Genomic DNA, 23599 nt, shown 5'->3' with positions numbered 1-23599 from the left:
GGGTTCGCAGGAGGTGACATCCAGTGTCCCTATAGGGCTGGCAAAAAGGCTCTGGGGGAAAAGTGGGTTTTTTCCTCACTTTACATTTGCAACAAGTTTAAGTCTGCTCGCTAATTATGGCTGTGATTTAATTTAAAAGCCCTTCCCTCCCTGTGGCAGGTGCCCAGCCTTGAGGTAAAGCAGGGATTGCATCGCCAGCATGCACGGTGGTGCAGCAGAGTGGCACCAGCCACTGCAGGGGCTGCTGCAGCTCACACGTGCTGGGAGGTGCTGAAGGGTTCTGGGGGATGCAGTGGGGCTGGGGGCACCTTGGTGACACTGACACCCTGGGCTGGCAGGGACGGGTCCAGTGGTGGCTGACGAGCAGAGCCCACCTGATGCCCCTGTCCTGGCACCATCGGGCCGTGGGCAGGGCTCCCACACGTCACCCAGCTGTTTATTTTTAAACCTGGCTTTTTTGGGGCATGCTTTCTGTTCTATCTTCTCTACCTAGACTAGTCAGTTTAGCAGGAGTCACTTCCTCCCAGTCTGGCCCACTGGGGTCAGGAGCCATCTGGGCTCATCTTTACCCACACCAGTGCCATGGCCTGTGGGGAGCAGCTTTCCCAGGCTCGTGCCATGCAGGAACCCGTGAGTCACCATGGAGCGATTGCCTCACCCGGTGCTGACGCCAACCCTGTCCACAGTCAGGTTTCACTTTTGTTCTCGCACCTGGAAATCCCACACCTGGGATTTCTTGCTCCAAGCAAGGTTCCTTGAACCCAAGGAAGGAGCTCCATCATCACCACCTGTGCTGCTCTCCTGGTACAGCACCATCGGCAGCTGGTGATACTTCAGGTTTTAGCTTTGCTATTTTTCAGATTCTGTGCTGCTTTAGTGTGTACTTCTGAGCTTCAGATTAGGGGATGGTGAGCTCTCTGCAGAGTAGGGAGACAAAACAATTCCTTTTCTAGCTGGAGACCAAGGACAAATGATCCAAATCTCAGGCCCAAGAGCATAAACAAAGGCAGAATGAAGAGAGAAAAACAGGATGGGACTTCATAACCTAAAGCTGTAATTGGACAATTAACTCCAATATGCAAATAGAACAGAACTTACAAAAGTGAGAGACCCCATGACCAGTTGTCCATTTTGTGACCATTTTGGTTCATCTTGGGTGCAGCCCTGGCAGGGCTCTTGTGCTGCCCAAGGTGGATCCATTGAGGAGATCCTTTTAGTAAATCCCTGCTTTATTCTTTAGCTCCATTTAGTCTCTGCTCCAGGTCAGCCTTCACAAGGCATCACCGGGGCTGGAATATTGATTGTGGTGGGTCCCCAGTGCCCCGTAGACTCTGTTGGCACAGTGTGATGTCCCCAGCCCATGCTGGCTTTGAGGAACTCTCCACTGCCAGGGAGCTGGGACTGGCACGGTTTGGAGGAGCTGTGGTCAATGCAGCCATCCTTTGCTAGCTGAGCTATGGTGGAGCATGACATTTTTGGGCAAGACATGCACTGAAGCCCAGGATGGCAACGTCCCATCCCATGAAGAAAAAGTCCTCACTGCTGCTCAGCCAGGTTTCTGGGGGCTCAGCTATGGCTGGCACAAACATCTGAGCAGGGTGCCAAGGAGAGATCCTCATCCCTCCATCCCAGCCACCATGGGTGCCAGGGGCTGCGCTCATGGCCCGGCTTCACCCCACAGCTTTAGCTTTTCTTTGGTGCCTCTGAATTTCCTTTTGCATGTGTGAAGAGATGAGGTTTCACTTTACTTCTCCAAACAGAAATGACACCTGGGAGAGAAAAGCCACAGCCATGGGAAACAGGAGCCAAAGCTGTCCCACGAAGATGTGATGCTGCTCTGTGACCCGATGGGTGACCCGAAAGTGTCTCGGCAGGGATCGGTGGTGTGGGACTGTGGTTGGTGGTGGATCACTCCTCTCTCACTGGGATTTTCTGCTAAAGTGCCCTCTATTCCAGCTGAGTTGTGCCTGTTTGGATGACAGAAGTGGTCTTATTTATGCTGGTTTGGACTTGTATTTCACAGTTATATTGATCGATCATGAACTTTGTTGTGTTGAATAAAAATTAATCTCCTGTGGTTTCTTTAATGGGAGAAAAAGGAAAGACAGAGCAATTGTCCTGTTCACCAAAAAGGCAGACAAGGGACCCCAGCCCACACCAGGCTCAGGCTGCTGTGAGGGAGGCTGTCATGGGAGCCTGGTCCAGTGGCCACATCCATGACTGGAAAACCTGTGCCAAACATGCTCTGGGGCTTTGCTTTAGCACCACGTTTTGCTGTCCTGGTTCTTCTCTAAGTTGTGTCTGCATAGAGTTTGGACAAAATTGAATGAACCACTGTCCAATCCACTGCCCCCTCCCATTCTTCATCTCTACTAAGGTTTTCCAGGAAAGATCTGAGCCCTCTGGGATGCTGCTGGAGCAGGAAAAGGGCTCAAGAAGGGTTGGATGGACCCTGTGAGTCAACAGCTGGTCCTGCTTGACCTCTTCATTAATTGAACATGAGCCAGGAAAGTGTCCTGGTGGGAAAGAAGGTGAATGGTATCCAGGGCTGCACTGGGAGGAGTGTTTCCAAAAGGCTGAGGAAGGTGATTCCTCCCCTTTCCTCAGCACTGGTGAGGCCACTCCTGAAGTGCTGGGTCCAGTTTTGGGCTCCTCCGTGGGAGAGATACATGGCATGGACTGGAGGAGTCCAATCAAGGTCATGAAGATGATGGATAGGAACATCTCTGCTATGAGGAAAGGCTGAGAGAGGAGGCTCAGGGGCTCATGGTGGTGTGACAGCACAGCACAAGCTGAACCAGGAAAAGTCCATCTAAACACAAAAACAGAGACGGTGAAGTGTCTGCTCCATCTTTGGTCACTGTCCTGGGCAGCCCATGCCAGCTGATCCTGCCAGAGCAAGGATTGGACTGGATGATGTTGAGAGGTCCTAGCCCACCTCCATGACCACATCCCTGCCACTCTGCTCACCCACAGGTGTACCTTTCCACATGCTTCCACAAGAACTTTTCTTCTTTTCTTGGACTCATCAAAATCAGCACTTCAGTTACAAATATGAACATTAAAATTGGGTCCTCCCGGAGTGTTCCATGGTCACCATGCAAGGCGTTGCAAAGTCCATTTATGCCTTTTACTTTCTTACTGTCCATGCTTCTCAAATCCAGGCACTTCCCTATTTTTTTATATTTAATGCTTGGTGAACGTGTGAGACTAAAAGCACAACAGTGACCACCCACAGGAGGTTCCCTTGATGAAGGGACAGTTTGCTGAGAGGTACTGTTCCAGCTGTCAGCAGAGGGATGGCAATACACCCTGTTTGTGTCTCCAGGCTGAACAGGGAGGAAACCCCAGCCAGCTCCAGTGGTTTGTAGGGTGTCAGCCCTGCTCATCTTCATCTCCCTCCACAACTGTGTTGCACCTGGAAAACTTCAGGTGGAAGTGCTTCTGCTTTCACCTTTTTCCTGGCTTTGGTGGTGAACCTGGTCCCTCAGGATGACACAGCCATAAAAGCTTATGCCTGCAGCCTGGACTGTGTAGTGCCCACTCCTGGCTGCTGCTTATGGCCCCAACCCACCATGTCCTTTCCCACAAGGAAACTGAGGCCAGAACTCCTGCTGCTGCTCAGGAGGCACCAGAACCCTCCTGTCGGCTGTGAACCTGTTATCCTCAGGTGTCCCCCACAGCTTTCAGAACAGGGTGGGGCTGGGTCGTGCTGGTGACCCCACCACTTGCCACCCCCAGCCCCAGCATCCCTTGGCATCTTGGGCTGAGGCGGAGCAGGCAGCAGGGCCGGAGGCAGCAGGGCAGGTAACGGAGGGGAGGGGAGATTCCCTACACCACTTTCATTTTCTTGTTTCCAGCTCTACCAGCCTGGGTTTTCCTATGAAGATGAAAGCACTAGGCAGGAATAAAAAGCTGGAGATGGAGCAGCAAGGCAGCTACAGCAAGCAAGGCAAAGCAGATCTCTGGGACAGCCACCAGCCCAGCATCTCCACATCTGAACAAGCCACCTGTAGCACCTGTCAGGCACCTCTGCATCTGAAATTTAGTGAATCCTGCTCGGAGTTCTCCAGTTCATCCTCTCTGGCATCTTGCACCACAGCCTCCTCACCCCATCGTACCCTATCGCCGACTGTCAACCTTTCCTTGCCGAAATGTTGCACCCCAGCCTCACCCCACTGCTCGTGCTGGTGCTGGGGGTCAGCCTGAGGGCTGCCTTTCCCCATCACACCCTGAGTAAGGACTGCAGGCTGTCCAAGTACCAGAACATTGTACAGGAGGAGCAGCAGGCTGCGGACAAGATGAGACCATTTGTGAGTACTGCTGGCAACAGGGGGTTGTGGGCTGGGAGGGGGCAAGGCAGAGGGGATGCTGAATTCAAGAGCTGAGTGACAAGGTGCATGTTTTCTGCAGCAGTTTGGGGATGAGGAAGATGTTTTCCAAGGGTATTTGGGGACATGAAGGATGCTGGGCCACATTTCATCCTGGTTTCAGAGCCCTCAAGGCTGGCCGGGGTTGTTCAATATAGCCAGAAGTCACGATGAGAGTTTTTCAGTTTGTCTCTTGGTTTATGCCTGCAGGTGAAGAACCACAAATGCAACACCAGGCTCTTCCACCGGAAATGGAACGCAGTAGACCTGCCGGTAAGAGTGAGGTGATGCTGTAAAAAGGGGGCACACCTCTCCTGTCCGCCGGTTCCACCCACCCGCACCCCCGGGCAGGTCTCCGAGCCCCCCACCCTCCAGCCCTGCTGCTTCGGGTCCCTAACCAGGACACTCCCACCCACAGATGTCCGACCGAGTGGTGCTGGTGGCGGCCGAGCTGAACCTCACCACTGCCATGCTGGAGCTCCCCGCTGCCCCCAGCTTTGCCGAGGCGCGCCGGCGGCCCCTGGACTTCTTCAGACACGCCCAGGAGGACGTGCGGGGCTGCGTGAGTGCCTCCCGCGCCCTGCCCGCGCCTCCCCGCGCCTCCCCGCGCCTCCCCGCGCCCTGCCCGCGCCTCCCCGCGGTGCCCCCCTCACCCCGCCGCTCTCCTTGCAGGTGGATCCTTCGCACCAGCCCTCGGGCAGGCTGAGGCACTGGCTGCACAAGCTGCAGGCGGCCATGCGAGCAGTAAGTGGGGATTCTGCAGGCTTTTGGGGTGTCAGCGCCCGAGCCCCGCTGCAGAGCTGACCCAGCCCGTCTCCCCCCGCAGGAGAGCCCCGAGAGCACGGCGTGCCTCAGGGCCACCACCATCCTGCACGTCCTGCAGGTGCTGGACAACCTGCGCTGCGCTGCCCTCCAGGACAAGTGCTGCCGAGCTGGAGTGAACTGCTGAAGTGCCGAAGCTCTGAAGTGCTGAACTGCCCGCAGTCCCCGGCCCGCGGCACCGCCCCCGGGGACGCCCCGAGAACCGGGAAAAACCATTGCGCTGCGCTGTTACTGCCTATTTAACCTATATTTAATCACCTATTTAACCCTCCTTCTCACTTACGCGAGCTGAGGAAATATTTTTTTTCTTTTTTCTTTTTTTTTTTTTTTTTGTTTTTTTTACGGTCTTTTAAATTATTGGCTTGGGATAAGGCGAAGTAATGCCCTTCCCGAAAAAAATGCGAATATTGTGTATTTATAAGGTACCTTTGTTTTTCTTGTTCTGAAAGTGTTTTTAAGGAAATCTATTTTTTTACCTGCTATTTATTAAAGAGTACATTCTGCATACTTGCCTGTATAAATTATTTTCTTTTGTGCTATTTAATACGGAAACTGAATTAGTTAACTGATCTGCCATAAGCAGATAAGCTGCCACTACGTGCTTTTAGCATGCTTTTCTGCAATACCGCAGCACAGGTGTCGCCCGCACAAGGATATTGCCCAAAAGGAACCTCTTCGCGTTTAATCTGGGGGCGGGGAGAGGAAAAAAGCCTGGATGTTGGGTTTCTTGGAGAGCTTTAATAGCTTCTGTCGCTCGGCCGCGCCCCAGGCGCTGCCCGTGTGCTGCCGTGCAATGCCAGGAGCAGCGCCCGGGGCAATGAAAATCCAACCAGAGGGAAACGCCCTTGGGCCAACACCTCCCAAGGGCGGGGAGAGCCCCGAAGGCGTGTCTGGAATGCCCCATGGCCCCCGGGATCGGCTGCTCCTTCCCCCGAAACGCCGGGCTGCAGGAAGGCTTTGCTCCGTGAGCTCGGGAGCAGATGCCACCAACAGCTCCTTTGGGAGCCACCTCCTGGCCCTGCTCCCGATTTCACCCCTCGCTTCTGAAGCTTGCGAGAAATCTCTCTCTGGGACCTCCGTACAGCCAGCAGCTGTGGGAGGAGGATGTTTCTAGGACATTTCTGTCCAAAGCCGCCGTGCTGTCTTATCCAAAGGACACCTGGATCTGGAAGGAAAAGCCTAAGGAGGGAAGAAAGGGCTCTAAGCAGCAGTTCTGTGCTGGTGTAAGCGGATTTCAGTGAGCTCGGTTGCAGTTTATTTTTGGGGAAGGGGCACTGGTATCGCTGCAGTGAATGTTCAGGATTCAGGGGGTATTTCAGTAGCTGGCTGCCAAAATTCCCTTGTGTCAGGTCTCCAGCTCTGCCCTACCACACCTCACCTGGGTGCTGCTTTCATGGCTAAGTTTTGGTTCCCTTACTTAGTGAACGCTACCAAATGGAAGAACTTAAATTTATGCACCTGTTTTACAGATGATTTAACAGAACTGTGAAAATTTATGAAGTTTTTGGGCAGTCTAATTACAATACCCAACTATTCACTCTCCATTACTAAATGCACTCTTACAGTAATTTTTTACACATATTCTATCTGGTGGACTTGTCCTTCTATATGATTGATATTTCTATTTGACTGATGTTATAGATAACAAATATAGTTATTGGCTTTGCCTTTATGTATTAGCTTTTGCAAATTATTATTGATCACAAAATTCCTGATATAGTACAATTTGTAATTATTGCTTTACATATAGTATAATCTGTCCATTTATGTATGCACCATATAGCTTTTATAAATAGCAGTGTAATATATATTATCTTAGACTGTAGCATAATAGACTGTGAAATGTTAAAATGCTTCTTCATGTAACCAAATCAGAAAATGGTGTAAAACAATTAAGTGATTTCCCATATTAGGGACTATCTTATCTTAAAGACAAGATAATGGAAACAGAAAGCAGAGCACCGAAAAAAAGAGAAGAATTTATTAACCCCTATTATCAGGGAGTGAAAATACAACAGGATGGAACCACAAGAAGAAATAAAATATATTAGATTAATCTACAAGATAGCATGAAGACAAGTCAAAGGTTAAAACCAAGCAAAAGAACATCTGAACTCAAAAGAATGTTTGAATATGTATAAAATCTTATGAATATGCATGTAATCCCTGTAATGTAACAGTATATAGAGACCATGGTTTAAAATTTAATTTGTTTTTGTTTTTGTTTTTTTATTTTTTATTTGGCAAATAGCCAAACACCCCAGTGCTGGATTTTATCCCTTAATAAACTTTTATAAAATTAAATAATGAGTCGTGTTTCTTACAACTGACTATTGCATATTGACATTACTGACACATTGATTGACTGTTCCATCTGATTCACTAGTTCTTCCACTCATCTGCTGCTGGAATGTACAAATAGTCGATTAATTTCAGCAGGCACCAGGGCAAACGCTGCAGCCTGGCTAAGCTTTGCTCCTGAAATCATCCTGAAAATTGCTGGTTTTTTTCCCTCTCGGTGTGTTCCTATTTCCCATTGACACGGTGTAATTTATGTTGTCCCCTTTCCACAGCAGTGTGAGGGCACAGGAAAAAGAATGCAATTTATTGGAAATGGCCAGGAAGGCGGTGGGATCGCCATCCCTGGAGGTGTTTAAGGAACCACTTGTTCCTTAAAGAGGAACGAGGTGCAGTGCCGCGGTCTGGGTGACACGGTGAGGATCCGTCAAAGGTGTGATCTCAGAGGTCTTCCCTAACCATAAACCTGTGCTTGTGTTTACAACAGGTGATAGAATCAGCCCGGGCACAGATAACTCCACAACACCAGCTCCCCTCAGGCACTGCCCCAAGATGGCGGCGCCGCCTGAGGGACCCCCCGCGGCAGCCCCAACATGGCGCCGCCCTCCCGGCGGCTAACGGCCGCCCCGCCGCCGCCACAAACTCTCGCGAGATCGCGGCGGGGGCGCCCCCGGCCCCGCCCAGGCTCTCGCGAGATCTGCGCTGTGGGAGGAGGAGGAAGAGGAGGAAGGCGCCGCCGCCGCCGCTGCCCCGGGCCGGCGCCGGGGATGGTGTTGGCCGCGGCTGCCGGGCCCTGACGCCGCGCTCAGGTACGTGCGGGCTGCCCCTGGCTCGGGCCTGGCCGCTCCCGCTGGCCCCACATCTGCCGGCCCGCCAGGCCTCGGCTCCCGGCGGGCTCCCCGTGCCCGGCGGAGGAGCTGCCCTGGCTCCCGGGGGAGCTGCAGAATTCCCCGGCCTCTCGCTGCCTTCCTCAGAAATAAGCACAGCACCTCTCCCTTCCTCCTGTGCCTCCGCGGTAAAGCTTTACCTGTGATTTGAGAGTACTTTCTCGCTGTGTTTCATTAGAATTTGGGATGCAGCCGAAGCGAATAATTTGTTTTCCAGCCTGCTCCTCTTGGGTTGCCTGGTTGTTTGAGATAAGTTGTGAAGGTATTTAGGCATTTAATGTCCATCGATTTTGAGTTTATCTAAAATGAGCGCCTAAAAGATGAGAGTATTTTTGAGGGGACAGCTGGTCTGCAGCTTACAGGTATTTTTTTTTCTTTTGCTTAATTTATGGCCGCATTCATTACTTTTCAGCATCCTGCTCCCCCCCCTTTTTTTTTTTTTTTTTTTTTTTTTTTTTTTAGCGGCTGTTGTTTCTTCCTTCTCCAGGGGAAAAATGAAGCTTTTTGTTCTGCTTATTCTTTCTCCCTCCGGGGTGAAACTTACAGTTTGTTTCGGTTGAGCCAGCTGGATTTCACACTTAGCCTGAACTGTACTTTTGTTTTTAAACATACATCTTGAAGCGGTCGGCTTCACATCCCTTGTCAGCGTCAGGGAGCTTGACCTTCATGTAGATCTCACTGGAGTTTCCTGCTGTTAGGGACTGTTGTGAAATACATTATTTCTTTTTTTAAGCTTTGTTGCTCGCTTTTCTGTTAAGCTCTTCTCAGTCTCTAAGTAAAGACTATACCCTGGCTTTTTGCATTTTTCTCCCGTTTATTTGGTTGAATTAATTTATATGACTTAAAATATAAGCAGTTTCCCTACCATTTTAGCTGTTGGGGAGCCTGAAGGGTTTGGGTTCTGTCAGTACCTTGTTGGTTTTAGCCAAAATATTCAAGAAGGAGCAGTTGCCTTCAGCTGGGAGTAGCTTGAAAACATACGAAGCCATGACAGATTGGATGTTCTGGCTTCATGGCTTTGGCATTCTGAGCACCTTTTACTGTAATTAATTTATCAGTGTGATTATTTTCTAGAGTGGATGGCTGGCACAGCAGAAGTGTCTCTTCATTTCAGTTACTTGGTCTCCGTGTGTTGGGTTTTTTAGCGTTGTGCAGCTGTGTAGGTGTTTGCACTGTTTGCAGCCTCAATTCCTTTCCTGTGCCCTGGGAGCTGTCTCAAAGCTCACTTCCTAGTTAGAGTGTTGTTCCAGGAATCCCTCCCCTTTCTCCTTTTAATTTATTTTTTTCTTTTGGCCAGCCAAAAGGCAGCTGTGAATGTTGTCCTGGGAGGTGTGCAGGAGAGTAGGGGGTGTTTTCACAGCTGGTCTTTCAGAGGAGCAGTGTCAGGCAGTGAATGGGGTTGTAAACACTGATGTAATCCTGACCTCTCTCCAGAAAATTAAATTTCCTCTTGGCCTGATGCACTGTGCCTCCCTCAGTATCCCCAGCCCAAACAAGCTCATTCTTCAGGTGCTGAGGGCCATCCCCACCTTTCACGACCTCGCTGTTGCCTTGTGCAGCACCTCTGCCTTGGTAAGGTCCTTCACTCCTTATTCAGCTGGTGCCTTGTGGAGGCTGACCTAGAACAGAGGCTCGACAGAGCTAAAAAATAAAGCAGGGATTTATTAAAAGGATTTCCTCAATGGATCCACCTTGGGCAGCACAAGAGCCCAGCTAGGGCTATACCCAAGAGGAACCAAAATGGACACAAAATGGACAATTGATCACAGGGTCTCTTCACTTTTATAAGTTCTGCTCTATTTGCATATTGGAGTTCATTGTCCAATTACAGCTTTAGGTTGTGAAGTTCATCCTCCTTGTTTTGCTCTCTTCAATTCACAATTGTTTATACCTTTTGGGCCTGGAGCTTGTAACAGTTGTCCTTGGACAAGCTGGAAGAGGATTGTCCTGTCTGCCTACCCTGTGAAGAGAACTTGCTAGCACTTAATATGCAACTCAGAGTTACACACTAAATCAGCACAGACTGGAAAATACAAAAGCCAAAAGTTAAGCCATCACAACCACCCTGAGCTGTTTTCCTCCTCGCCCTGGTTTCTGGTGACTGTCCTGCCCTCTGTTGTGTTCCAGGTGGGAAGCAGCAGTAATGCTAACTCTGGCAAGCAAGCTGAAGCGGGATGATGGCGTCAGAGGCCCCCGTGCGTCCAACCCAGCGTCTGACTCCACGCGCAGGGTGTCTGTCCGGGACAAGTTACTCGTTAAAGGTGAAAGAGTATCTTGAAATTTGTTGGGATTTACTGCTTTTGGGTGTGTTTGTGAGTTTCCACAGGTATTTTTCAGATGTCTTGTAGGATGTGGCAGCAGGTCTCTGGTCACAGAGAGCAGCAACTTTCCCAGGCATTGTTCTGGGAAAGGCTGTGAGAAGATCAGAGAAGAGAGTGAGAAAAGTTCTTAGCTGTACTTGCTGCACCTGGTATTGTGAACATGTTGAATATGTTAGGGAGATTTGTTTGCCAAAGGGTGGTTTCTTAATTAGCCAATGGTGATGGTGTTTTAATTGAAGGACCAATTAGGTCTATCTGTCGTGAACCAAGGTATAAAAAAGCAATGGGTTTCTTTATAAAGAAAACTATTATTAGCCTTCTAAAATACATGGAGTCTATGTCAATTATAACCTGACTGGGGATGCCTTGTGATGACAATAGAACACTTACATTTATTGAATAATGAAACTAAAAACAAATGTCCTCCTTATTCTGTTGAAAACTAGTCCATCATCAATTAAAACGTGATAAAACATTGCCACATAAGTGGCATTGAATGTAGAAGAGGAGAATGTCAACAGAATTTTATTTCCCTTAATATGAAGGTGGTTTTTGAGCAAAACCGTAACTGCCTGTCACAGGCAAAAACGTCCTGAAAGTCACAGCAGTGTTTTGGTGCTTTTAATGGCACAGGTCATAGGTAGCACACTTTAAAAATATTTTAAAAAGCGGTGCAGAGGGAGATTTTTCTAGGCCTGGAGTCACTATAAGTTAAATGTGAAGTTGTGAATAATAAACCAGTGATTGTATTGCAGTGTTGTGTGTTTTAGGAAGGATGCTGTAGATTTTTACCAGCTGGTGGGAAATAAGCCCCAAAACTACTGCTTGGCAGTTGTGGGTAAATGGGGTAGTTAAAGAGACAATAATTAAACTATTTTATTGTTAAATCAGGGACAGCTCTTTCCTGCACTTCTTTTTTTTTTTTTTTTTTTAGCATAGACAATATAATATTTAAAAATCCATAGATGTTTGCAGTTACTATGGATTTGAAGTCAGGTTCACTCCCTCTGGTAATAGTTGAATATTAGTGGCAAAGGAATGTGTTGTTTAGGTTGAAGTTTCTGCTGAAAATGATCTGTAGCAAATACTCTGCTGCTGGTGTGTAAGCTGCCACTGTTGGGATTCATGCCAGTCAGAGGAAATCCACATTTCCTGTCCTTGTTTCAGAATGATTTGAGGCTGACACGGCTGTAATTGCCTGACTGATATTACCTAACTAGCAGTGCATATGGCTTTTTCCAACTTAGGGTAAGTTCTGGCAGATATCTGGAGCAAGGTGTCACTGCAAATGCTGCTGCCTCAGTGCACTGGGAAGTGCCTCAGCTGGACTGTGGGAATGTTGTAGCCACAATTTTCTCCCTGTATTGTTTTAAGGACAGGGAAGTTTTACGTGCTTTAAATCATGATTTTGATCACTCTTACACTTCGGGTTTGGAAATCCTCATTTAACTTCAGTTCTGAGGGGGAATGATTCAGGCAGAAGAAATAAGCTCTTTAACCAGGCTAAGCTACAAAGCCAAATTACTAAATATATATAATCTGAGATTTTCCCTAACCTACAGGTATAGACTTGAGGGGGAGATAGCATTGTGAAATAAATACCCTTCATGTGAGGTGCCAGAGAAATTTTACTCTACCCTTAGAGCAATCATGTTTTTCAAAACGATACCCAAGTCTGCAGGAGAGGAAGAGAATGTAATTGCAGAAAGTTAGTATTCACATTGTAATTGCTGTGGCTGTGATAGCAAACCAGCTAAGTGAAGCTAAGTATTTAAACTCGGTAAGTTCAAGCTAAATATTGAACAGTCCCAGACTGACAAATGTTGAAAGCAGGTCAGTGCTCACATGGCTCTGACAAGCATTGAGTGCTGGATCCTGATCTGATTGTGCATGGAAGTTGCATCCCTGCTGTGAAATGAGTGGTGTGGGTCACTTAAAGAGTCACCATCAAAGGCATTGGTGAAAATGTGCCTTAATATAAATTTGCAAAAGCACAACAGAGGTTGTTGGCAGGGTTTACACTACTGCTTACTGCATGGATAATACATGTAAAGGAAAATAAGAGTCAATTTAGAGTGATATATGCAGAGGCTGGAATGAAAAGAGGAAAGGGTAAAAGGTAAAGGAAACTCTTGGTTGAGTCAGGAGGTTCAGAGTGAAATCCCTTCCTTTCTAAACTCAGGGAGGAGTCTCAGTGCAGTTGGACCCAGTCTCAGGCTTGGACTCAACAGTTATGTGTAAAAGATGCAGCAGAACTTAATCATAAAAGCATTAATTATTAATCAGCTATAAACATAATATAGATTCAAGATAATAAGATATATGCTGTTTTATAGTGTGTTTAAATCATGCACACACAAAATATATATATATACCTATATATATATATATGTATGTATGTATATATACACACACAAATGTGCAAAGGTAACACATACATGTATGGATTTGTATGTATACATGGGAAGACATATTAAAAATTCCCCCACAGAATCAATGAAATAGTCCTGTTTATTCCTTTTTGGGGATTACTGCATTTTTTTTTTTTTTCTGATTACTGAAATTCAAGTGAGAACGGTACCATTTCACTCAGGCTACACTTCAGCCAAGGAATGTTCCAAAGCCATCAGGGAGTGACTGATTATTCCTATTCCCATCTCCCACCTTGTCCAGGCTGCAGGACTTCCTGGTACAGTTGAGGAATGCTTCACCACAGCTCTTGTGCAAAGGCCAGGGCCTGATAGGAATTGCTGAAATTGCAGAGCAGGCCAGAGGCTGGGGGAGAGGACGCAGCAGCACAATCATGATACTCTCCCAAAAGAGCTGTGGGAGCAGCTGTCAGTGTGCTGAGGGTGATTTCTGGGTGAAATGGGAGCTGACAGGACAAGCAGATCATTCCAGTGTAACTGCTGAAAGTGAGAGGAGAAAGTAGTGGGAAAGACTTGTTGGGGGTGTTCTGTTTTAAGCTGCTTAAGTTAAATGTAGACCATTTGTGTACAAAAGTTTCTAGAATTTGCTTCAATACTTTCAGGTAGATGAGCTGCAGCAGCACATATGATGTGGTGAGCCTGAATGGAGGTGAACTCCTGATACTGATGGTGTTTCTAGGTCATGTAAAGATTGCAGGATGAGTTTGGACAGGAGTGCAGAGCTGCCTGCTAAAGGTGTGCACACAGTAGGGATGCTGCTGCAGCTGGATCAGCACCAGTGCTTTCATTGCTTGTTTGTGGAACTGTAATTTGAATTTAGGCTGTTGTACTGGATCCCAAAGCCCATGGGAGCCTGGAAGAGTAGCTGTAAGTAGAAGTTGTCACTGATGTGTGTTTTGGCTGGAGTTAGAAACAGGTGACAGTGGCAGAACAGGGGAAGGGCTCCATCAGGTCAGTGTCTTGGCAACAAGTAAGAAAATAATTTCTCTTGCATAAAAGAAGATAAATCCTGGCCTTCAGAAGGGGAGGAGGAGGAGATGAGAAAAGGCCCAGAGTGTTCTATCCCTGCTCCACAGTAAATGGGGGATCATCTAATAAATCGTGCAGATGGATGTCTGCCAGCTTTGCTAAGGGTATTGTCCAGATACAGACGGTTGTTTTTCTGGAGATAAATTGCAGACAGCCTTGTTTGTGCTGATAGGGAGTCCAGTGCAGGATCTCTCAAGGATGTGTTGTTACACTGATAGCCCTGCAGCCCTCAGTTGTGTTGTGTCCTCTACCTGGTCAGTAGATCAATTCTGTTTCGATTGAGGTGATGACCATGGCCCCAGCCACTGACAAGTGTAGGTGATGCTTACAAACATTTGAAGACTTGGCATAGGCCAAATGCATGCTGCTTGAAAGTAGGAAAAATAAGTGCTAATTTAGGTATTATATCCATTTGCACTGTGGGTGTGAAGAAACATCTCAGTTGGTGTTTGAAATAGTGGTGTCAGGCACTGACCTTGACTTTATTGATGGATGCATGTTAAACAGGATTTGTTCCACTTTTGGAGAAAAGCTGCTCTTAAAACACTGCTGCTCTTTGTTAGTTTTTGATTAAGTTGTTCCTTTGACTGCTTGTATCCAGCATTGTCACAGATTAAGATATCAGTTATGTCTCTGGACACTTGGGCTATTTTATGGACGTATTATGAATGGAAATCTCTCTATCACTGAAGTTTTATATCTAGGGAAGTAATTCTGAGTCATTTGGATATTCTCTTCCAGCTGTAGAGAGGGTCTAGTAAAGCACAGCTTTGTTCAAAAGTCTGTGTGACTCATCTGTACATCTGTTTTCACTGCATTTCTGTCTAGGCTCAGTTGGAGAGTAAGGCCCTAATTCTGTAAACTTAGGATCCAAATTAAAATAGAGCAAGCAGTGCAATTGCTTCAGCAGCTTTCATTTTGTTCTGTGCTGCAGAGGCAATTTTTAATGTTCTGTTCATCTCTAAGGGGAACTTCATTAAGCTGGGAGCAGGGGCCACATGACTGCTCCTTGTAGCAAGCATGTAGTGCTGAACTTGAAAGGCAAATCCTTCTGAAATTTAAAAAGGGCTGAGGACAAACCAAGGTAGTGCTTAAGATTACTATTACACAATGAAGGTGAGTGCTAAATGGAATTGAAGATAGAGAGCATCCTGGATGGCATTAGCAGCTCATGGATCACAAAGGTTGTCCCTTACACTGCATTTTTGGTAGTGCACAGAAACGTCATCATTCACTTTTATATTACTACTACTGCTTAGTTTGATTACGGCAACTTGAAATAACTTGATATACGTGAAAATGAGTTAACAGGGTTTATTCTTTGGTTATCTTCAATATCTGTAGCTTTTACCACCAGATTTATGTAACCAGAAAATATTTTGTGTGCCTCTGTTTAAGCCTGATAGAGTGGAAGGGGGAAACTGATGATGAAAACGAGGTGAATATCCATTGTAACTAAAAATTAGAGAAACCATTTATTTGCTTTCTTCAAGCCTTCAAAAATAGTAATATCCCTCCTCACAAAAACAGGTGAGGAAAGTTGAGAGGGGAGAAAATACTTTTTTTCCTTATACTGGTGTGTACAGTTCAGAGGAACTAAGTAGGGAATGCTATAAAGATAGATGGATAAGAATTAGGAGGCAAACAGCATTTCCAGAATTAATAGAGTATTAGAATTAATACTTAGAAAATGGAATTTTTATTAATGTCAAAGTATTTAATCTTCATCTCTGGAAGTCTTAAAGAAGTAAATTGAAGAGGGACCTAAACAGGAGAGGGGGCTTTTTTGAACAAAACCAGAGAAGTAATGCTGCTGTGGATGAGACTGCTCACTTGAGGAAATAATGTTTTTTATTTGGTGTACTTAAAACCAAACTCCAGCTCCAAAATCAAGCATAGAGTCTGATTTTTGTGGGAGACTTAGTAAACGATGGGCTGCTAAATTCTGGCTTGGGGAAGTGAGGCAGCAGAGCAGCGGGGCTGTGGTGTGTGCGTTGAACATTCATAAACCTTGTACACACAGCAGGAGTGTTCCTATTTCTGTCTGGAGAACTGTCATGGGTAGGGAGAGTTATTGTTTGTGAAATCATTTATAAATAACTCTGGTTGCTTGTGTTAGGCTTAGAAGCAGCTCAGGAACTGTGTAGAAGAGAGAAGAGCTGAGACACAATTCATTTGCATTCAACTCTGGCAGTGTTTGTGTTGGGTTTAAGCCTTGCCTTTTTATGGTTTAAAGCAGCATTTGGAACTGTTCAAGCAGGTGTGTTCTGGGTAAAGAGCAGGTCTGTGCAAACTCATGTCCACTTGGGCTGCTCCTGCAGCAGATCACACCAGGCTTTGGGAACACCGGATGGACTATTTGGAGTTTTCTGCCACTTGAGTTTTCTGGTTGTCTCCTCATCTTTATGGTGTGAATTGAGACACAGATGCAGATTCTCCATGAAATGACCATGGAAAATACTCAGACTGAATTTTCTTCACTGTTTAGCTGTAGTGACAATAATTTCTTGAAAGAGGAGCTCAGAAAAACTTCTAAATTTGTGTGGGAAATGGATTTGTAAAGACTTTTTAAAACTTTCTATCAAGTTTGTACAGTCTTGTATATTTGTATGTAAACACTGAGATAAGGTGTGTTGACTTAGGGAGGTTATGGAATAAAGATGACATTATTGAGAGAGACTGAGCTAGAAATAAGTTTTAACAAGTTTTAAAAGATGGGCTTGTAGAAAGACTATATTTTAGAGAATTAGAATTGTGAGAGATGTATTGTAGGACTACATGAGAAAAAATATAGGTGATTAGTGTTAGAAGTAATAGTAGTATTGTGGGGTAAAAGTTAATAGGTTGATAAATGTAAGGTATTGTAACTAGGAAATAGGTTAGAAGAAAGTTTGTTCTTTAATTTAGTGCAACTTTAGGACTCTTGGTAGTTCAGTGCATTGGAGCTCTGTCACTTCCATGCTTTGCTCATTTACAGATCTGTTCAATGAGTTGACAGGCTGCACAAGGGGCATTTTCTGGCAGAGAATGCTCATGCCAGAGGTATTGATTTGTGCAGAAAATGTGTGAGTTAAAACATCAGAATGTCAATGGAGTTTGAATGCTCTGGTCAAAATGTTTGCTTTCTGAATAGCAACATACAGAAATGGTTCTAATGTCCAGAGAGACACAGAATTTGGAAAACACTCAAACACTGAGCTTTGGCCTGTTAAATGTGCTTGTTAATTGGTGAATCACTAGTGTTTGTTCACATGGCACAATTAATAGTAACATCTGCTGCCTTACTTGATATTGCTTTAAACATTTAAATTATTGAAGCAGATATTTGTCTGCTTTGTTTTCATGAAGTTGTTTCATTCTTAGTTTCAGTGGTTTGTTGTAGAGTTCATTTGAAACCTCAATTTTGGTTCATTTGCCTTTGTTTCCAGAACTTTTGTGTGGGCTTATTAGCACAGCATTCCCACCTGTTTGCATACCTTCAGGGAAGGAGCACACTGCTCCCTTCTGCTGGGTGCGAGCATTTTGTTTTCATGTTTTCATGAGAAAAAACACTCATTCTTGTGCCAGGACAGAGAGAAACACAGGAGTGTGAACACATTACAGGGCATTTCCCCCCTTCAAAGGATCTCTGATGATTTTAAACTCTCTACTGAGCCTTGCAGGAGGCAGAACTGCTCAGCTCAGCCCTTGCTGGGACTGAGCATGCCTTAAATGCCTCCCTTTTTGGGATCAGGAAAGGGCATGAAGGATTCATTAAGGTGAACATCACACAAGGACAGAAGGCAATAAAGAAAAGCAGTCACACCTTAAAATAATTGAACCAGGTCCTAAACTTTGCACTGTAGTGAAGGTTGATGTGCCTCCCACTGTGAAAGGCTGGTGAATTTAAAGAAAGGAGTGAGGGAATGATCTTAGGAAAAGTTTTCATAGCTCCAGACTTCAGGGGTTGGTTGTCACATCTTTTTTTATCAACCAGGAAGGGAAAATTGAAATAAAGTCCTTGATTACAGCTGAAATTACATTTTTGTGTGTGTGCTATATAAAGACAGTGCTTTAGCAAAAGTATGGCTCCAGTGTTGTCTTTCAGTGCATGGCTTTGGTTAAATCAGCTCTGGCTGCAAGTGTGAGATTTTAAAAGAGTGAAGTTGTGAATATTTTAGGTAAGTGGGAAGCACAATGCTTCTGTTTTGGTGTTTTCTTCTCTTGGTATAGTAGGCTGCAGATGCAGGGTGTGCCAAGCACAAGGGAGATGGGAGTCAAATAAGTGGGAGACATTCCCACTGCAGAGAAATGGCAGGTTTGGTAAGCATGGATGGCAGGAGCAGGTCTGGAGAGTTAGTGGGAGTTGTGATGAGATCGGTTTGGGTTCAGTGCCAGGAATTGTGAATGACAGTTTTCTTCACATATGTGTTTTTTGAGAGTGGGAAATAAAATCTAGCATGTTGTCAGCCCAAATAAATGGGCTGTGTCTGTGGAGGCCTGCAAGCAAAGTTAGAAATGGAAAATAAGACCACAGGAAAAGCCAAAAATATATTCCATTTTATTTATTAGGACTTTAGAAATAAAGGGGGAGATACGCTGGTGCATCTTGTTCATAAGAAATTGAAAGTAAGACTTCAATAAAATACACAAAACCAGGGTTTCTCCAGGGAAAGTGACTTGGCAGGCTTAGGAATACACTTCATTTCCTGGGGGCTGTGGAATAGAATCAGGATACTTCCTTTCTTTTATGAATTTTAAGCTCAGGAAATAAATGAAAGGAGACTTTAATTGAATAGGAGTGCATATCAGTAGCAAAACCTGTGCTTTGGAAATGCCAGTGCTCTGTGTGGTAGCAGCCTTGGTGCTCCAGTCTTGGCAGAGCTGAACTCCCTATCAAAGCAGGATGCATTTGCCATGTCTGTAGGGCAGATGAGCATTTTTAGTAATGAATTGAATGGCTTAAAGAGAAATTTCAAGGTAAACTTCCACTGCAGATTAATTATATTTTTAAGTAAAATTGGATTTACGGGGTGGTTTAAATTAGATCTGCCAATTTGGACTTGAAGAAGGGCTTTAAACTTGCATAAATAATGGTTTTGTTTCTTTTTTTTTTTCAACAGAGGTTGCAGACCTTGAGGCTAATTTACCTTGTGAGTATAACATTTAATAGTATGCATTTTAAAGGGGGAAGGAACATTGAAGTGAACATTTTGACTGAAGTATGAATGCTGATGGTATTTGTTAACTCAGGGAAAGCTGTGTAAATCTCCACCACACTGCCTTGAACAGATTTTCTCTGTTGCTTCCTCTTGTGGGGCTGTGGAGAACTGGACTCATTAGTGTCCTTTGGAAGGAAGGAGAATTGATAATTTGCCTCCAGTTTTTGATTGGTGGGCAGTGGCAGCAAAACATTCATAAAATGCCCAAAAGGTTCCTTGGACAAGGGTCCAATTAGTGTCTCACTCCTGTTTTTTCTTTATTCTCTCATTTTCAAAACAGGCGATTCTGATTTAGGGGCAGAGCAAATAGCTCAGCTCTCAGGAAACATGAAGTCAACCTGCAGTTTTTTCAATTCCAGATGTAACTTGATAGTGAAAATACTCTTGAAAACTAATTTTTTTTAAGAAATGCATATTCTCAAAAAAAAAAAAAAAAAAAAAAAAAAAAAAAAAAAAGGCTATTTTGGACCTGGAATCTTACTTGAGATATAAGCCTTCTTTAAAGATATTTTACACAGAGTAATTGTAGGTAAACTTTTTTCAGTGTAGGTTCTGTTAGAGGGTAACAAATACCAGAGTGTGTACTTTCAGTTACTACAATGTGAATGCTTTACTAGGGTTTGTGTACAGTTCTAGGTAGGTTTTTTCAGGCAAATAGGATTTATAACGATGATACCATTTAGCTCCTTGGCTACAGAAAAGGAGCAGCCAGCTTGATGCGTTAAGAAGCTAAAGACTGCATAGTATGGGTGATAAAATAACCATGATAGACTTGTCTCCTCATGCCAGACAACAGTGGAGAACTCATTTCTCATGTAAATTATTATTCTGCTTCACAGGTACATGTAAAGTGAACTTTCCTGACCCAAACAAGCTCCATTACTTTCAGCTAACTGTAACCCCAGGTAATTTTTTTCAACATGTTCCTTTTTTTTTCTGTGTGTTGGTGTTTAGGAAATGTAATTCCAAGAGGAATTCCAATAAAGCATCAAGTCAAAGAAAGTCTGGCTGTAGTAGTGATTATTTCATTACAGAGGTGGAGAAACTGTGCTGAGTTTTGACAACCAGATTCCAATAAAAAGGCCTTCAAAAAATGAGTAGGGTGAGGAAATACTCAGATCTTTTTTATTTACTTTGAGAACTTTTTTCCTCTCAGCAACTTCAAACCACCTTGGTTTATTTTTGCATCACATCCCTGTTAGGTTGTGTGTTCCCCTGCACTGATAGCTTGGTTCTGCAGAGGTGTAGAGAGAGGTTACCAGTGTAACACAGCTGGAAAACTTCAAACCCAGGTGTGCCTGCAGTTCCCCAACAAGAAGGAATGTCTGAGTCTTTGACTGCTCAAATATATGTGAAATCAGATTTTTTATTATTAACACAACTTGAGTATCCTGTGAAGCTCTTGCTGGCAGGCTGGTCAATAAAAGCATTTCCATAAATTATCATTTCCATGTAAGTTTCTTAATAACCACCTGAAATTAGTGTCTTCTGTGCATTTTAGAACAGAATGGTGTGCTTTATTGATGAATTTGCATGGAAGTTTAAATAAACTTCACATGCACTTGTGTTTGAGACTGCAGCTGCTCAAATGAGAACATTGCTGTGTGCAGTGCACTGAGTGATTTGAGTTAGGTGTGCTGGATCAGTGTCCCTCTGCCTGCTCATTCTGCTAGGTGCCCATTTTCTGTAGATGCTTTCTGACAGCAGAATTTGGGTGAGGTGTGTCAGTCACCCTGGTGTTGACCTGGAGAAGCAGCGGTGTGCACTTAATGGAGTGCCTGGGATGTTTCTGTAATCCAGAGCAGCACTAGGTGTCACTGTTGCTGTTCGTTAGCCCAAACCAACTGGCCCTTCCTCCAGCAGAAATTTTGGGTGGTCTCTGTTAACATGTCCATTCATGTGACTCCCTTTTGTGATGGAAAAATGAGTGAGGCTGCCTTGTCAGTGTAATTAAAAATAAATGCAAGAGCTAATCTAAAACTTCACCCCTGTCATTCTCTGTAGGAGTTGTGCTCACGTTTACTTGGTGGGTGTTAATTCTGCTTGCACCAAATGTCCTTCACTTTACAGGATGCTGCTTTATTTTATTTTGGAAAGGAGTTGACTTTACAGGAGCATCACTATGCAAATGAGCGATGTGTGAAAAAGCTGTCCTAACTCCAAGGTGTCTAAATCCCAGGAAGTATTTTGTCTGCTCTCTGCTGTGCAGCAGGATGCTGTAGGCAGAAACCAGCTGTTGAATGCAGAGCATGGGTTTTCTGCCAATGATCTTGCCAATGATCTTAATTAACATTTTGTTACTCTAAATATAGCTGCACAGCTGAAGTCTCTGCAGTTGCAGCCTGACCCAAGTAAACATCTATTTTCAGCTGTGCATAATTCAGGTGTAGAATCTTGTGATCAGCCATAGTTTAGCACTGTAAAGGCAGAACACAGCACAGACCAAGAAAATCTTTGTAGTTTTCTGCCTCTATTCAGTACTGAAGTTTTCTCTAGTGTATGCTAAATCTTAGTTTTCCTTGAGGCAGCAGAATGGTTGTCATAGGAGTTCTATGTCTCAAGCAGGCTTGAGCCAACTCTTTCTGTATTTTCTGAACAATGTTGCATGAATCTTGACTTCGTTCTATGCAGTCATTTTGAACGTGGCTGCTCTTGAAAGGACAGTAAAGAAGCTTCCTTAGGCTTTCACAGAAAGACTAATTTGAATAAGAAAATTAACTTGACCACCAATGAGAAATCCTTTCAGGTCCTTTGCTCAGCTCCTCTCACAAAAACCTTTCTCAGCCCATATGTAATGTCACAAAATTATCCTGACAGGAAGTTTTTAATTTAAAATGATGTTGTAGAAAATCTTGATGAGGGTGACTGCTTCATATAATTGAAGAAATTCCAATCTCTGTATGCTCCAGTTTTCTGCAGTGCACCATCAGTGGATATTTAGCAGCACTTGGATTTTTCTGCTGCAGTGGATAAACTCCATGTTCCCAAGGCAGATGTTGCTGGTTTTCTCTGCTGTCTGAAGCTTCTCTTCCCTTTTGTCATCTGAAACTTCTGCCTTTGAAAAATACCCTTGTGTGCCTCTGTTCTTATTTTTGCACCAATATCATATTGGATTAAAATTGAAGGAAAATAAGGAGATGGATGCTTAGAATCCAGGCTTGCTGCACTGATATTTGGAGCACAAAATTGGAAGCTGAGGATTCAAACATGGTAATGACCTGGAGAAAAAAGAAAGGAGGTGACTTTAGGTAGCTTATGTGCAGAAACCCAGAAGAGTAAATGCAATTTCCCTGCAGTTCCCAGGCTATTGGACAAGTCTGGGGTTGGTGTGGATATTTGAGTGCCACTCTAGGGGGATTAATAAAGGCCCTGTTTTCTGGTGAAATGCCCACAAATATTGGTGAGCGTGGCTGATTCAGGGAGCAGCTATGCAAAGTGCATCCTTTGTGGCCTGTCCTAATTATCTTGCATTTTCTTCTAAAGTGAGGAAGTAATTTGGTTGTTTTCCAGAGCACTTTCAGGCATTAAAACACCTTACAAACACAAGCTAAGATTAGTCAGGTTGTTGGTAATGAAACTTGAGACTGAAGTGGGAGGGATGCTTGCTCTGCTAATACAGCTTGAAGACATAAATTTAGACAGTAGGAGGAAAATTGTGGCTCAGACATCTTCCCTTTTTAGCAAGTGTCTCTGTGGCCAACTTCCTAAGTTATGTGTTAAAGCTGTTCGATTTGATGGGTTTATTTATAGCTCTTTCCTCACTGTTAACTCTGCCACAACTTTTTTTCCCACCACTTTTCCAAGCCTAAAAAATTGAGGATTTCTCTCCCAGTCTGAGAACCTATTTACTTGAGATGCTGAAAGATGACTTCATTGTGAATTATCTTGTTAATGCAGTGCAAGAATTCTGGCTGGGTACCGAGGCTCTCCAGAATTTTTAATATATATTTGAGTGACTGGTAATGAGTAGCTTTATTGTTGCTTTAGGAACACAGAGGCAGAATTGTATAAAAGAGGGGAGGAAAGATGTCTTGCCCTCCTAATTGTGTAAACATGTCCTTGCTTATTTGATAGCAGAGACAGTGTGGTTTAGATTACCCAGTGTGGTTTTTGATTAGTGATTGGTGACAAGGTAAAACCAAAATATAAAATGAGTTGTAATGTGAGGCAGTGATGAATATTGAATTGTCTTGGAGGAAGACTTAATCTGAAAGTTCTTGAGTGTTTCTGTTGGACAACCAT

General features: G+C 44.6%; 2 protein-coding genes across 2 annotated transcripts in view; both read left to right on the top strand.

Moving 5' to 3' along the window:
• The first annotated feature begins 4154 nt into the window (after positions 1-4154).
• LOC110473502 (interferon lambda-3-like) lies at positions 4155-5345 on the top strand. Its single transcript, XM_077785231.1, has 5 exons — positions 4155-4313; positions 4581-4643; positions 4789-4938; positions 5043-5114; positions 5197-5345. The coding sequence occupies exons 1-5, from the start codon at positions 4155-4157 to the stop codon at positions 5317-5319; spliced, it is 567 nt and encodes a 188-aa protein (XP_077641357.1). The 3' UTR covers positions 5320-5345.
• A 2828-nt stretch (positions 5346-8173) lies between these two features.
• Positions 8174-23599, top strand: part of UBE2F (ubiquitin conjugating enzyme E2 F (putative)) — a 54888-nt gene continuing 39462 nt past the window's right edge. Inside the window, exons 1-4 of the mRNA XM_021536107.3 lie at positions 8174-8299; positions 10505-10638; positions 19259-19288; positions 20197-20262. Of these exons, the coding sequence (XP_021391782.1) occupies positions 10521-10638; positions 19259-19288; positions 20197-20262 (214 nt within the window). The 5' untranslated portion in view covers positions 8174-8299; positions 10505-10520. The remainder of the gene's footprint in view (positions 8300-10504; positions 10639-19258; positions 19289-20196; positions 20263-23599) is intronic.

The sequence above is a fragment of the Lonchura striata genome, chromosome 8 (genome assembly GCF_046129695.1).
Source record: "Lonchura striata isolate bLonStr1 chromosome 8, bLonStr1.mat, whole genome shotgun sequence".
Lineage (NCBI taxonomy): Eukaryota > Metazoa > Chordata > Aves > Passeriformes > Estrildidae > Lonchura > Lonchura striata.
Note: the sequence above shows the minus strand (reverse complement) of the source record. Positions and strands in the feature narration are given on the sequence as shown.

What these genes read in the sequence shown, in the direction of transcription:
- LOC110473502 (XM_077785231.1), top strand. Translation starts at nt 4,155, where the DNA reads ATGTTGCACCCCAGCCTCACCCCACTGCTCGTGCTGGTGCTGGGGGTC. An exon ending in CGGACAAGATGAGACCATTT is followed by an intron (nt 4,314 to 4,580) that starts GTGAGTACTGCT and finishes TTATGCCTGCAG; the next exon opens with GTGAAGAACCACAAATGCAA. An exon ending in TGCAGGCGGCCATGCGAGCA is followed by an intron (nt 5,115 to 5,196) that starts GTAAGTGGGGAT and finishes CTCCCCCCGCAG; the next exon opens with GAGAGCCCCGAGAGCACGGC.